This window comes from Sorex araneus, chromosome 2, assembly GCF_027595985.1.
Source record: "Sorex araneus isolate mSorAra2 chromosome 2, mSorAra2.pri, whole genome shotgun sequence".
In the NCBI taxonomy this organism is placed as follows: Eukaryota; Metazoa; Chordata; class Mammalia; order Eulipotyphla; family Soricidae; genus Sorex; species Sorex araneus.
In genome coordinates, this window is record NC_073303.1 from 55985520 (window position 1) to 56001473 (window position 15954).

At 48.8% G+C, this 15954-nt stretch overlaps 1 protein-coding gene across 5 annotated transcripts in view; it reads left to right on the forward strand.

Annotated features, from left to right (window-relative positions):
- LYN (LYN proto-oncogene, Src family tyrosine kinase) overlaps window positions 1–15954 on the forward strand; it is a 109655-nt gene that overhangs the window by 46952 nt on the left and 46749 nt on the right. For 3 of the 5 annotated variants that reach the window (XM_055126821.1, XM_055126824.1, XM_055126823.1), the window contains exons 2-7: window positions 5970–6106; window positions 10423–10468; window positions 11516–11621; window positions 13424–13522; window positions 13626–13729; window positions 14217–14366. In XM_055126821.1, coding sequence (XP_054982796.1) covers window positions 5975–6106; window positions 10423–10468; window positions 11516–11621; window positions 13424–13522; window positions 13626–13729; window positions 14217–14366 — 637 coding nt within the window. In that variant the 5' untranslated portion in view covers window positions 5970–5974. The remainder of the gene's footprint in view (window positions 1–5969; window positions 6107–10422; window positions 10469–11515; window positions 11622–13423; window positions 13523–13625; window positions 13730–14216; window positions 14367–15954) is intronic. The other 2 variants (XM_055126825.1, XM_055126826.1) reach the window with 1 other exon arrangement.

Consider the following 15954-nt stretch of genomic DNA (forward strand, 5'->3'; position numbering starts at 1 on the left):
AGGGGCCGGACAGACAGAACGGGTTGAAGGCACTTGATTTGCTTGTACTGTGCTGGGTGCCGTCTGTGGCGCTGAGTGGAGTCTCTGAGCCCCGCCAGGAATGATGCCCGAGCACAGAGCCGGCAGGAAGCCCCGAGCCTCTGGGCGTGACCCACCCCTGCCTTCCAGAACAAACAAGCGAAGCCAGTTGTTAAAAAAAAAAAAAAAAAAAACAGCTGTAAAATGTAGCTTATTTCGCTTGCAAATATGTCCCATTTTCTTAGTGTTTTTGGTTTGGTTTTGTTGTTTCATATTGAAATGTATATATTGCATTTTCCTGATTCTCTGGCGTCTTCCCACAACCTAAGGAACTGCAAGACCTGTTAGAAATTTGAGATGTTCATTCCCCAGTGCTCCGCAGGCGTTGTGGCACTGAAGTGTGGCCGAGTGTGGCACCAGGTTGGGGTCACTCAGCAGAGATGTTTATATTGTCTTCCTGCCTTAGCTCGAGCGGTAGGGCTACTCTAGAGTCTGCCGTTGTGTTGCCTTTCTCTGTTTGTTTGTTTTTTTTTTCCAGTCCCACTATACTGCTGCTTCCTTGCTGTGTATCTTTGAGTCTCACACGACACAGGTCCCTCTGGACCTCTCCTTTTTCTTTGACTGACTTCCCCCAGCAAGGTGTCCTCTAGTTTCACCCATTTGCTGCAGATTGCCTGATTTTGTTCCTTCTTGGCGCTGCATGGTATTCCATTGTGTACAGCCCGACTTCTGGATCACTCATCTTCAGCTGGGCCTGTGGCTCTTTTCCGTATCTTGGCTGTTGTCTCTTGTACCAAGTGCTGCAGTGGACACTGGTGTGCATCTTTTCTTTCAAATTAATGCTTTTGTGGACTTTTTGGGGGGCGGGGTGGGATTGGAGGGTTCACACCCGACAAAGCTCAGGGTTAGTCCTGGTCCTGCACATAGGAATTACTCCTGGTGATGCTCAGGGGATCATGTGAGGTGCCGGGAATCATGCCCAGGTTGGCCGTGTGCAAGGCAAACGCTGACCCACTGTCCTGTTGATGTTGGGGGCCCCACGGTGGCTCATGTGAAGCGGGGAGGAGAAAGACGGTCACTTTCTCCCCACCCGCCTCTGCCACCCGGGACCCAGGGTTTCTGGGTTCTTGTCTTGCCTCGCAGGAAGGAATTGCAGGAGTAGACGAGCAGTGAAATGACAGTGTTTATTTGGAGGTTTTGAAGGGAAGGAGGGAGAGAAAGTGGGAGAGAGTGGAGAGTAACGCGCTCAAGAGAGATCCCGGGCTCCTCCCGGGGCAGAGAGACCCCTCGCACACCCCAGCATTAGACACGAAATCGTGAAAGTCCCCATCTCAAGAGGGGGGATGTGGGTGACACGTGCTCAGCCACGTGGGCACAGGCAGCACACGGGCTGGGCAGCGTATGTGCCCTTCCTCTGCTCAAGGTGGCCTCTCCAGCCTGCCCTCGTGGGGCTTCTACCTAGGTCAGAGTCCGTTGCTAAGGAGGTCGTCAGGGGTCGAGTTGGGAGTGGGGACGGTCTTCTGTGGAATCCTTTCCTGGCCTTGGTTCTGCTGGAGCTTCTGTTGGAGGGGGTTGGCCCGGTCCCCTCAGGGTCTCTTAGGGACTGGCGCCAGTTCTCCATCGGGTCAGGGCTATGACGTCCAGGGAACCTAGACGTGCTTGGAAGGGGGCTTCCCTGCCTGCCTGCCTGCCTGCCCGCGTCACTCTCTGTCCAGCCCGTCTGCGTGTCTCGAGGCTCTGCGTCATGCGGGAGTTCCTGAGAGCTTTGTTCTCGACTGGTGTCGAGGCGTCACGGCAGTTTCTCTTCCTGACGCACACAGTTACTGCACCTTCCCCTGCCACAGGGGTCCTGCCCCTTCCCTGTGCTTATTCACCCCCTCCCGAGTCTCTTCCGAAGGCAAGTTGTATCCTCTGCCCCGCCCCTTGGCCACAGGCTAGCTGACTTGAGTGCGGATCACTGGCTGATCTGCGATTTTGTCTCTGTCCTCTATGTCTCCTGCAAACTAGCAGTTTCCTGTAGGCGTTCTCTTTCTCTCTCTGTCTCTGTCTCTCTCTCTCTCTCTCTCTCTCTGTGTCTCTCTGTCTCTGTCTCTTTTCCCCTCCCGTGTGTGTGTGTGTGTGTGTGTGTGTGTGTGTGTGTGTGTGTGTGTGTGTACACGGCAGTGAGTCTTCTTCTCCCTCTTTTACCAAGAGCCTCCTGCAGCCCTGAGCACCTGCTCTGAGCTCTCGCTGTTGGAGATGCTGAGAATAGTGCAGTGAACAGGCGCGGGGCCTGCCCATAAAGATCAGCGCTTGTTCTTTGGGGAAACTGATGCAAAAGAACAAACATACTTGGGGGCTGGAGCGATAGCATAGCGGGTAGGGCGTTTGCCTTGCACGCGGCCGACCTGGGTTCGATTCCCAGCATCCCCTATGGTTCCCCTGAGCACCGCCAGGGGTGATTCCTGAGTGCAGAGCCAGGAGTAACCCCTGTGCATCGCCAGGTGTGACCCAAAAAGCAAAAAAAAAAAGAACAAACAAACTGGGATGTGTGAGTCCCAGTTTGAAAAAACGGAGGAGTGGACAGAGAGAGGATTTTTTTTTTCTCCCTACAGGGCAGTTAGTGAAGTTGGGGTGAGGGGCAGGCAGGTAATGTGACACTAGGGGAGTCCCAAGAGAGGGGGTGGGGAGGGCGCAGTGCCCTGAGCCAGGTGTGGTTCTGTGCCTGCGTTTGCGGCTCTCCTGACATAGCACGGTTTCAGTGGCCCATCACTCACCTCTCGCTCTTGCGGGGACTGGGAGCTCTGGGGGAAGCTGGACCTGGTCACAAGCCCTCGCTGGACTTTTGACTTACGGCTCCACTCTACCCCTCAGTTTGGGGGGAAGAGGTGTGGGTGGGGCCACACCTGGCAGTGCTCAGAACTTACTCCTGGCCCAGTTGTCAGTGCTCACTCCTGGCTCAAGGACCTTCCGTGGTGCTGGGGAGTGAACCTAGGCTGGCCACAAGCGTGGCACGTGCCTCAGCCCCTGTGTCTCTCTGGCCCTCGGGATCCACTCGCACCCCGTCTACGCACAGAGCGGTGTTGGCTGTGCGTGTTTCAGAAACGTGGGCCTGTGGCAGAGCACACGCTGCCGTGACCCAAAGTGCTGGCTTCGCCTTTGATTGAGGGACAGCTGGCGTGTGACAGGGCCGTGTACCCTCACAGCCCCGCTCCTTCGAGGGTGACCAGGGGAAGGCGCAGCCCCACCGGAAGCTCACGGGACAGAGTGCGGAGCTGAGCTGTGGCTCCTCTGAGAGCCGGGAGCGTCTCCCCCGCCCAGACACGCGGTGTGCAGTCCGCCTTCCGCCCTCCTCCTCCCCCGAGAGTGGAGCCAGGTCCCCAGATGCTAGTGCTCCCGAGTCATACAGATTGCAGGGGCATCCCCACGGCGCCCTCAGGAATCTCCTCCAAGAGATGGAGTCATGAAAGTCAGTTATAAGTGGATGGATATGTGGAGTATCGTGCTAGGTGAAATGAGCCAGAAAGAGAGGGACAGACATAGAGGGGCTGCACGTCTTTGTGGAGTATAAAGTAACACCATGGGAGACGACACAGTAGACACAAGGCCAGGAAGATTGCTCCATAGTTGGAAGCCTGCCTCCTGAGCTGGGGGAGAAGGCAGCTGGGACAGAGAAGGGATCACTGAGTCAGTGATGGTTGGAGGGATGCTCGGGATGGGAGATGTGTGCTGAAAGTAGATACAGGACCAAACATGACGGCCTCTCGGTATCTGTATTGCAAACCATAATGCCCCAAAGTAGAGAGAGTATGGGGGAAATTGTCTGCCAGGGAGGTAGGGGGAGGGTGGGAAAGGGGGGTATACTGGGGATATTGGTGGTGGGGAATGTGCACTGGTGGAGGGATGGGTGTTCGGTCATTGTATGACTGAAACTCAAACATAAAAGCTTGTAACTGTAGTTCATGGTGAGTCAATAAAAAGAAAAAGAATCCTCGAAAGCATCCAGGAAATGTGTTTTCATGGATCTGGTGAAACTGGCGTTTGTTCGGGTTTGGGAACAAAGGTCCTCTGTAGGACCATTCATTTATTCAATGTTTTTGTTTGCTCGAAGTCACACCCAGTGGTGCTCAGGAATAATTCCTGGCTGTGCACTCAAGGGTCACTACTGATGGGGCTCAGGGGACCACAGGAGATGCCGGGACCACAGGGTATGCTGGGACCATAGTGTTGCCAGCGATCAAACCCAGGAGCCCGACCCGCTATATATGTACATTGACAACATATGTATAATATATGTATTATATGTATAATATGTGTATAACAAATGTCAATGTGTATGTAATGACAATATATGTATATATATTACTTTGACAACATGTATACATATATTGACTACAAGCCTGTGCTGTAAGCGAGGTTTGTACCTGACTCCAGTGTTTGAAGTCATCTTCCCGTTCCCATGGAGCGTTGCATTTCCTGTCTCTGGCTGGACGGATGGCGGGGTCGCCCAGGAGAGGCAGGTCTGTCCTGCTCCGTGCTTCCTCATTCGGGGGCCACACCCAGTGATGCTCAGGGCTTACTCCTAGCTCTATGCTCAGTAGTTACTCCTGGCAGAGCTCGGGGACCCCCATGCAAGGCCAGCACCTTCTCCCCTATACTATTTATCTGGCCCCATGGTCTGAAATCTTCCCCGCAATGGTGACTGGCTGACGCCTTCCTTTGCACCCCTAGTTCCACCGTCTCTCCTGGTTTCCACGCACAGGAAACCTGCCTTCCTGCGAAGCTGCCGGGATCTCGCCCTTTGCATGTTCCTATACCCCAAAGATGTCTTGTGTTACTTCTCTCCTCCTGTGTCTGCCTTTTGACTTCCGGTCTCGAGGAAGGAAGGCAACCACATTTCCCCACCACATTCTGAGGTGGCCTGGTTCTGGAATGCCCTCCTGTGAAGTCTCACACCCCTCCTTCCACTGACCATTGTGTCCGTTGTCTTTGGGGTCCAAAGAACAGCTCCTCAGCATGCACTGAACCCCCCTTCAGCCCCACCACCAGCTCCTTGGCTAAAGGGCGTAGACTCCTAGAGCAGCTCCAAGGAATCTGGTTGAAAACGTGTTTCTTTTTCGTTGTGGTTTTGGCCTGTACTAGGTGGTGTTCAGGGGTTACTCCTAGCTCTGTGCTCAGGAATCATTCCTGGAGGTGCTCAGGGGACCCTTTGGGATGCTGGGGATTGAACCCCGGGTCGGCCGCATGCAAGGCAAATGCCCTCCCCGCTGTGCTATCGCTCCAACCTAGAAAACACGTTTCTTGAAGAGTCAAGGCTGAGCAAGAGCAGAGGGCTAACTTATCTCGGGCCAGTGCTGCATGTGCAGTTCCTTTTCTCTGGAATCTCTTTCCACTTTAGCATCTGGCTGACGTCCCTTCTGTTAAGACGCTTAGAGCGTTTCCTTCAGGAAGCTCTCCGTGGCCGCCTCCTCTTCCTCCGGCCTGAATTAGATGTCCTTTCCGAGATCCTGTACAACTCTGTCTCTGGCTCTCCACGTTGTCCTGCAGTTTGAACACTCAGAACTTAGCCACATGGATACGAGCAAGTTGAGAGCAGAAACTGTCTCTTATCCCTATTGTTTAAGATCATTGAAGCCTGTAAGAAAACTGACTCTAACTCCCTAAGTTGGTCAACCTTTACTATAGCACATAATATATTCCACATTTGTATCTGGTTAAGTGATGTTTTAAAAGTCTCTTATGTTTACTTATTTATTCATATGTGTGGGGGCTTTTACTAAGATTGATGCCTTACTGATACGAAAATCGCCACAGAATGGCTGGATGAACAAACACGCAAACCCATATGTAAGGCACATCCAAGTTTGCTATCAACGATAAAGATTGAAAGTTTCTTTTTGTTCTGAGATGTTAGTGACTTGCAGCCAGTTCTCGGATGGTAAAACACTGTTGTTGCTTTTATGTTCCAACAGGAAATATGGGATGTATAAAATCAAAAAGGAAAGACCATGTGAATGACGATGGAATAGATTTGAAGACTCAACCAGTACGTAATACTGACCGAACTATTTATGTGAGAGATCCAACGTCCAATAAGCAGCAAAGGCCAGTAAGTAGTTAGCGTCAGGGAAGAATTCCCGCCGCAGGAGCAAAGCATGGCTGCGTCCCCCAGACCCTAATCTGTAACATGTGCATGCAAAAAAAAAAATCACAGTGGTTTCTTGGGCCTGAAATCATTTTTATTTGCTTTATCATTTAATCCTTTAAAGAGCTTGCAAGCATTTTAGGATAACCAGGCCACTTAATGCATAATAAAGGGGCCTTGGTCCCCCTGTTGTGTTTGGGAGGAAAAAAAAAAACATCTTTCATATAGCTGGCGCAAAGATCCACTCTTTATATAAAAATCTGTCTATAACTATCGTATGTACCGGCAGCTGTGTAGGGAGACACATCCAGACACTTATAGGGCTGGCTATGATGGACATCTGAGCTATGTCACTTAGGCTAGGTCATGAGATTAGTGCAGTCATCTAGAATCAGAAGGAATTTCTAGATTCAAGCAGAAACTAACAGGTTCTAGTATATTCTCTCGGGGATTACATCCATATTGTCATTCTTGAACTCAAAATTGTACAGACACTAATATCACAACTTACGACAGAGACTTGAAATAAAAAGTTTTAACTCCATTCTTCCCTCTAATTTTGGACAAATATTTGTGCCTGACATATCATGGAAGAAAGAGCAGAAATTTTAGTAATCACAGCTTTTAGCGCACTTCCTTTCAGTGGGGTATTGCCTGCTTTCCACCTCTCGTCTCCATAGACACGGATAGATGGATGGAAAGATACTTTCCCATCGCCTGCTGTTTAGGAAACTCTCAAACATTTAGTATTAGGGCAACTTATCCCGTAGCCCTCCCGATATTAGGAGTTTCTTGAGCTTCTGGGCTTTCTCTAGACTGACGTATTTCCAAGTGTCCTGGCCTTTTGGAGTGTGCTGTTGTCATCATGCCCTCTGCTCACACTCATTCTCCCCCGACTACCCCGTTATCCTACAGGTATAACGGGTGTCATTACTGAAACGGATTAGTTATAATTGGCCTCCTTAAAAAATATGGATAATATGTAGCACTGTCTTCCCGTTGTTCATCAGTTTGCTCGAGCAGGCACCAGAAATGTCTCCATTGTGAGACTTGTTGTTACTGTTTTTGGCATATTGAATATGCCTCTGGTAGCTTGCCAGGCTCTGCTGTGCGGGCGGGATACTCTCAGTAGCTTGCTGGGCTCTCTGAGAGGGACGGAGGAATTGAACCCGGGTCGACCACGTGCAAGGCAAATGCCCTACCTGCCGTGCTATCGCTCCAGCCCATGGACAATATAATATGCTGTTAAGTTATCAAGCACAGGGGTAGGGTTGTAGCTCAAGCTGAGCAATTACTTCCCGTGTATAAGGCACTGGGTTGACTCCCCACTACCAAAAAAAAAAGTCAGTATGCGTGCAATTTCTGGACAGATAAATAACTTTATTTTTTATATCTAGGAGATTAAAATGCATAAGGCTGTCAACACCTTTAATAAATTAATAACATAGAGGCTGGAGTGAAAGTAGAGGAGTGCGTGGGGCAGTCGCCCTGCTTGGGGCCAACCCACATTCAATCCCCCTCGTCCCATAACCCTCAAGCCTGTAAACAGTGACCCTTGAGCACAGATTCAGAAGGAAGTCCTGAGCACTGTCTGGGGTGCCCCCAAATCACTGTCACTGTAATCCCGTTGCTCATCGATTTGCTTGAGTGGGCACCAGTAACATCTCCATTGTGAGACTTGTTGTTACTGTTTTTGGCATCTCAAATACGCCACTGGTAGCTTGCCAGACTGCCATGCGGGTGGGATACTCTCGGTAGCTTGTTGGACTCTCCGAGAGGGATGAAAGAATCGAACCTGGGTCGGCCGCATGCAAGGTAAATACCCTACTGCTGTGCTATCGCTCCAGCTCGCCCCCAAATAGATTTATAAATAAGTAATGTAAAAGACTTTAAAAACATCACTTAAGCAGACATAAATGTGGAATATGATATGTGATACAGAAAATATTGATCAACCTAAAGAATCAGTTTTCTTATAGGCTTCAATGATCTTATATAATGGAGTTGGCCTTTTCTTTTTTTTTAATTAATTATTTTTTTTTATTGAATCACCATGTGGAAAGTTACAAAGCTTTCAGGCTTAAGTCTCAGTTGCACAATGCTCGAACACCCATCCCTTCACCAGTGCTCATATTCTACCACCAAGAACCACAGTAAACCTCCCCTCCACCCTCCACCCCCTCAGCCCCCCACCCCACCTGTGTAGCTCATAAATTTCACTTTACTTTCTCTTTACTTTGATTACATTCAATATTTCAACACAAAACTCACTATAATTGTTTGTAGTTTCCCCCCCAAGGATTTGGCCTTTTCTGACATCACGTGTTGTAGATTCCGCATGTTTTCAAAATGAAGTGGTCCTGTGTATGTGTGTGTGTGTGTGTGTGTGTGTGTGCCCACACATGCGCACGCGTGCGAGTGTGTGTATTTGGGGAATATGAAACTGTTCTTTGTTGAGAAAAGCAATGGAAAATAATAGCAAGTCACACACCATTTGTCCTCTTATCAAGAGAAGGTCGGTTAGAAATTCATTTAAGGGGCTGGAGCGATAGCACAGCGGGTAGGGCGTCTTGTGCGAGGCCAACCTGGGTTCGATTCCCAGCATCCCATATGGCCCCCTGAGCACTGCCAGGAGTAGTTCCTGAGTGCAGAGCCAGGAGTAACCCCTGTGCATCTCCGGGTGTGACCCAAAAAGAAAAAAAAAGTTCAGTTAAAAAGCAGAAGTAGATACGTCTGCAGTCTTTCGATTTCCGCCTGTGTGCAGAGAATGCTTTATTTCATGCCTTCTGTGGCCCTGATGGTCAGTGTGGCCTCAGTCCACAGCCATCGGCCACGCTCTCAGGTCCAGCCAAGTGTGTGGGCCCTGGGAAGAGTTACAGGGGCATCTGATGCAAGAGCGAGGCAGAATCCCATCTACCCTCTAAGGGCAAAGAGTGTCCCTGAAAGAGGATGATGGGAGATGGACTGTACATCTTTAGTCTTAAAAGAAGCATCTTAAAGCATTTTTAAAGTAAAAACTCGTATTTGAAAATCAGTTTACTGCTCTCAATCATGTAGTTTCTTGCCTAATTATTCTCTCTAAATAATTTAAAATTGGGGGCTGGAGTGATAGCATAGCGGGTAGGGCGTTTGCCTTGCACGCGGCCGACCCGGGTTCAAATCCCAGCGTCCCATATGGTCCCCTGAGCACCGCCAGGAGTAATTCCTGAGTGCAGAGCCAGGAGTGGCCCCTGTGCATTGCCAAGTGTGACCCAAAAACCAAAATAATAATAATAATAATAATTTAAAATTGATCCTGTTTATGCAAATATAAGTGATTTTAAAAAGGATGGCATTTATGGACATAAATATTGATCCATAAAATACAGTAATTTTCCCCACTTCAGCTCCATGAATTGGAGATTTTGTGGTCTGACTTTGATCAGAAATTTTATTTCAGTACAAACTGTGGTGGTCCCATTTTACTGAATCCCTTTAATAAGGAGAGAGACAGCATTGTCACATGCTTCCCAGGTATTGACTCCTTCCAGGGGCCAGATCCTTCCAGGGTCACCTGAAAGAGAAAGGAATTTGACTCAAGAGGTCATTGAATCGGCCACAGGACCTTTATACCTCCAGGTCTTTCCTGATAATTCAGCACTTAACTCAAACATCTGGCCAGAAGCAGGATTGGCCCCTCAGCCTGGGTATGTTAGGACTTGCCCAGGTCCCAGCAATAAAGCACCCTGCCAACTTATTTTAATAGAAGTCTGGGAAAGGTGAACATCAGCTCTCCCAGGCCACGTGGCAATGCCATGAAGCCAATGAGGCCTCAGTCCCTTTGCACCTCTTGCTCTGCCCTTGCTGTTGTCTGGTGTCCACTTTGTCCTGATCTGGTGAGCGCTGGCCTCGGCGGGACACACCGCCATTTGCTTAGACATCACTCCTTCCCCGCATCTGCAGAGTCTGAAGCGTAGTCCTTGCACCGGACAGGTGGTCACCCCCATAGTATTAGGGGTCTGCTCCCAGGTGACGGGAATTAGGATGGGGCCCCTGGCAGTGGGTACAGCGTGTTCATTTCCTGCCAGCAGAAGCAAACAGCTGCCTCTGGAAGACGTCATTCCCCCCACACAGCTTGTGAAATAGTGCAGACTTTTCCTCTTCCTCTCCTTTTCAGCTTACTAAATCAGCACCTCTAAACCTCCCTTGCGACTGTTAGGGGAAAATGATAGACAGAACATACAGTATGACTGTCAGAAAAGCTAAACGTAATTATTTTTCTAATGAATATTCTCTCCTAGGTTCCAGATTCTCAGCTTTTACCAGGACAGAGGTTTCAGACTAAAGGTATGTTTCCATAGCAACCCAGGGATGCTGTTGTTAGGGTCTCTGCAAGGTGGTTATTCTGTATGTTTGGATGTTTTGTTCTGTGGACAGATACATAGAGAATATAAATCATAAATCATTTCATTGTTGTCTGTGCATACAGTTCACACCTTCACCGTGCATCTGCAGAATCTCTTCATCTTCCCAGACTGAGCTTCATTCAGTGCCCCTTAGACCCTGTTTTCCCATCCCTCCTTCCGACAGCCCCTGGCAACCAGCGTTCTATTTGCATCTTTGTGGATTGATTGTGTGTGTGAACTTTGTGGATTCCTCACTTGTGTGAGCCCCATTTCATCTATCCATTTGTCACTTCACATCTGGATTACATCCAACATCTGACCACTGTGGATAACCGCACGGTGGAACGGATGTAGTATGTCTCACCTGCAAAATTCATCACTGCTCTAGGTCTGGCTGAGCCGAGATCACGAATACCACAGCCACATACATTAGGGACTTGGTCCCCTGGCCCGTGAGGCAGCAAACACACGCCAACATTCCAAACATTCTTCTTTTTTTTTTTTTTTTTGCTCTTTGGGTCACACCAGGCGATGCACAGGGGTTACTCCTGGCTCTGCACTCAGGAATTACCCCGGCCGTGCTCAGGAGACCATATGGGATGCTGGGAATCGAACCCGGGTTGGCCGCGTGCAAGGCAAACGCCCTACCCGCTATACTATCGCTCCATCCCCTCCAGTGACCCCTCTTCATCTCAGTCTTTGGGTCCAACAACTTTGCTGGAACTTTTCTGCCAACATATTAATGGTTTTTTTTTTTTTATCATGAAACATGTTTATTGTTTCCCATAACTGAAATCCTGGTGCCATTGTAGCTTTAGGGTCAGCACAGAAGCCACTGACCGAGGGGTTTGGGATCTCGCTGTGACCCGTAGCTTGGGTTTGGTCTCCTAAGCTGGACTTAAAGTGGGGGTGGGATGTTCCAGGAGTTCTAGACGGCCGCGGCTGCTTGTGGTGACATAGAGATCATGGCTTTGTCTTCCATTTCCAGACCCAGAGGAACAAGGGGACATTGTGGTCGCCTTGTACCCCTACGATGGCATCCACCCAGACGACCTGTCCTTCAAGAAGGGGGAGAAGATGAAAGTGCTGGAGGAGTGAGTCCCCAAGCCCCCTGCGCCTTCGGCCCCCTTTCTTGGTCCCTGGCCCCAAACCCTGCTCCCCCGTTTTGCACCCAGTAACCCCGTGATAAATAGACTCGCTTCTTCTGGTGGGCACGAGGTCCTCAGGCTTCTGACGACCAGGAAGACCAGCGAAAGTTGCTCTCACGCGTGACTCTGAGCCTCCGAGCCCTGTCCAGGGGGTCTCTGTGGGGACAACTCCCCAGTCTCTCCCTCTTCCCTCGCAGCTGTAGAAATTCAGACGGACGTGCAACAGGCGTGGTTTTCTTTCTGTGCATTATTTTATGAGCCATCTTTTTGGACTCCTCGTCCTCCAGTCTCTGGACCCAGCTGGGTTTGGTGTGGGAGTGCTCAGGGCTACGGCGGCTTCAGGGAAGCTTCATGCAGACACTCACGCTTCATCTCTCCAGACACCTCCTCCACCCTCGCTCTCCCGCGCTGACACTAGAGCTTGGAGCAGAGTCACACCTAGAGACCCAGGGAGTACTGAGAATCAGGACCTCCTAGTATGTTAATACTTGGGTCCTAATGTCCAGTTTGCTTCCCCGCCCACCCCCACGTAATAGTCACCGTGGCCAGCCCGGGTTAGAGAGGGAGACCCCCCCATTCACCATCAGGTGTTAGACATGCAGACCAGCGTGTGTTTAGGTGTGGGAACGACAGCTGATTGGACGCAGGGTTTACCCCTGGCTCTGTGCTCAGGGATGACCCTTACTAGGGGTCAGGAGACCACAGGCAGTGTCTGGGATCCAACAAGGGTCAGCTACAGCGATGTATCCGGGGCTCTCTCTCCGGCTCCTGCTTAGCAGACACTTAGTGGCTGAGACCAGTTGTTGGTTACTGGTTGACCATGAGTTTGACTCTGATCCTGGCCCCGTCACTTGATAGCTGTGTGGCCTTGACAAGTCACTTCCTCTATCCGTGGGAATGACAGTCCTTGTGTTATGGGGTCAGTGGGGAGTTGGTTGCCTGCGTCTGCAGGCTGGGTCCGGTCTGTCTGTGGGATTTGGGAGGGGAACACACTCGGGGCGCAAGGGCTCCTGCAGGCCACCTTTGTGTTGAGGCAGAGCACAGCGGTGAGGCCACCTGCCTAGAATTATTTTATGGGTTTTCACTCCCTGCACCACCACCCCTGCCTGTCCTTCATATCCGTTTAGGAAAACTGGGTGTTTTGACTCAGCGAGTTTATAACATGAACCTGTGGTTCCTTTGACTCTCATATACTTATATTTTTTAATTTGGGGGCCACGCCTGGTGACACTCAGGGCTCTTCCCTCGGGAATCATTCCTGACGATCTCCAGGGACCATCTGTGGCAAGCGCCCCGTTGGTTTTCTCCGAGGCTCCGCCAGCATTTTCCCGACCTTCTTAGGGGAAATGATGAGAATTTGCTTCTGCAAGACACGCACCATTTTCTTTCTTCTACCCATGGCATATCCGATATGCCAAACACAGTAACAAGAAATCTCACAATGGAGACGTTACTGGTGCCCGCTCGAGCAAATCTACGAGCAATGGGATGACAGTGACAATGACAGTGATCCACTCTTGTGCATACAGCATGGAGCATAGGGGACCACACCAACGATACAACTGATTTCCTGGGCTTCAGCCTCTACACATTTTTATTTCGGCAAGAGGAGTGAATTTCACCCCTGGATCCTGGGTTCTAGGGACCTCCCCCACCCTCCCTCAGCCCGCAGGACAAGCACCTTAAGAGAATGGCTGTTGCTACTCTGGGTTTCCAGAATGCAGCCAGTGACGCGTGCTTTATTCCAGGCACGGAGAGTGGTGGAAGGCGAAATCCCTCTCGACCAAGCGAGAAGGCTTCATCCCCAGCAACTATGTCGCCAAAGCCAACACCTTGGAGACGGAGGAGTGAGTAGTCCTTGCTGGGCGCTTGCCTGGAGTCTGTGGTTCTCGTTCCCTCTCCCTGGACCCTGACCTCTGACCTCCACGCATTGTCCAAATGTCTTCTCAGGTGGTTTTTCAAGGACATCACCAGGAAAGATGCAGAAAGGCAACTTTTGGCACCAGGAAACAGCCCCGGAGCTTTTCTCATCAGGGAAAGTGAGACACTGAAAGGTGAGATGTGGTTTTTCAACTCCTCTCCTAAAGGAAATCGCTCCTATTAAGAAACTTCAGAGGATGGGTGATGTTCAAGCACTGAACATTTTATTGTTCAATAACAAATAATTCATTTGGCTAATGGACATAGAAAAACATAGAAAACCTCCTTATTATCACGCTATCTGCAGAACTTCTTGCTTTGTTATTTAGAGTGAACCCAAAACTTTGAGGAGTAAGAAAATCAAAGTCACTTTTTCAGTTGAATGAGCAAATAACCAAACTGCCACTGAGAAGGAAAACTACATGTGGGTCAGCTTCAGAGCAAGCCGCATGGTAGCTTACCTACAACGCCGACTCTTGGGAAGTACACAGTAATTTTATAAATGCTTTGACTCTATACAGAATTTATATTTTGCATACTTTATGGCAAAATGAGTGTCATGGTGTTGTATAACATAAATATTATTTATGGAATAAACATAATCTGTACTTTTCCCCACAGGAAGCTTCTCTCTGTCTGTCAGAGATTATGACCCTGTGCATGGTGATGTTATTAAGCACTACAAAATCAGAAGCCTGGACAATGGGGGTTATTACATCTCTCCACGAATCACTTTTCCTTGTATCAGTGACATGATCAAGCATTACCAAAGTAAGTAAAAATTGAAGATCAGCAAGACAAAGTATGTTAATTGTGATAAATAGGCTTTATTTATTTATTTATTTATTTATTGCTTTGTGGGTCACACCTGGCGATGCTCAGGGGTTACTCCTGGCTCTGCACTCAGGAATTACTCCTGGCAGTGCTCGGGGGACCATATGGGATGCTGGGATTCGAACCCGGGTCGGCCACATGCAAGGCAAATGCCCTACCCGCTGTGCTATCACTCCAGCCCCTCTTTCTATTATCTTTCCACATTATTTTTATTTATTTATTTTGGATCTTACATGTTTCTTTTTTGGGAAAGGATATTTTCTATAGTTTATTCCAAATTAGTAACAAGAAGTCTCACAATGGAGACATTACTGGTGCCTGCTCGAGCAAATCGATGAACAATTGGATGACAGTGCTACAGTGCTATTCCAAATCATTCTATAATTAAATATATAAATTCAGATTTGATTTTTGTGAATAACTCTCTCAGTCCTTCCCACCTAGTTCCTGCTGTTTGACAGTTAATTTTCCAAAATTACCAAGAGAAAATTGAATATTACTTTTACAAAATACACTTTTTTGTTTTTGCTTTTTGGGTCACACCCGGCGTTGCACAGGGGTTACTTCTGGCTCTGCACTCAGGAATTACTCCTGGCAGTATTCAGGGGACCATATGGGATGCTGGGAATCGAACCCGGGTCAGCCGCGTGCAAGGCAAATGCCCTACCCGTTGTGCTACCACTCCAGCCCCACAAAATACACTTTTGAAAAAATAATTTAGCTATCTGAAATAGGAATGATGGTTTGAAGATCTATGTATTAATGTTTCTATGTTTATGTGTGAAAATAGTATCTACCTTTGATTAGGAGAATAGAAATACCAAGGCACTCCTGCCATTGACACAGGACAGGTTTCACGAAATACAAACTACATTGAGTCTTCCTTACCTCATGGTCATCTTGAATAAATACAGAGGCTGTCTTTCATTCATTTGATATGTCTGTTTGTTGCATCTCTGTGTTCAGGGATCACTCCTGGTGGTGCTCAGGAGACCGTATTTGGTATGTGGTACGGGGGAGCACACCCAGGTAAACTGAGTCCAAGGCACCCTACCCACTGTCCTGTCTCTCCAGCCCTTTCTTTTTTTTCTTTTATTGTCAGGGTGGTGACACCTACACAATATATATGAATAGAAATAATCTCCTGAAATTCCGCAAAATTATAATTCAGTGATAAATTGATCACTGTCACTATCACTGTCATCCCGTTGCTCATCGATTTGCTCGAGCGGGTATTATCGTATCCATTGTGAGACTTGTTGTTACTGTTTTTGGCATATTGAATACGCCACGGGGAGCTTGCCAGGCTCTGCTGTGCGGGCGAGATACTCTCAGTAGCTTGCCGGACTCTCCTAGAGGGGCAGAGGAATCGAACCTGGGTCGGCTGCGTGCAAGGCAAACTCCCTACCTGCTGTGCTATGGTTAATTCTGTCTAGAAATTTGTAAATGTACATAAAAGAGATAAATCCTACAGTGTAAAAATGAGTTAGCATGAAGAGAATAAAGATTTTAAAGGGAAAATGTG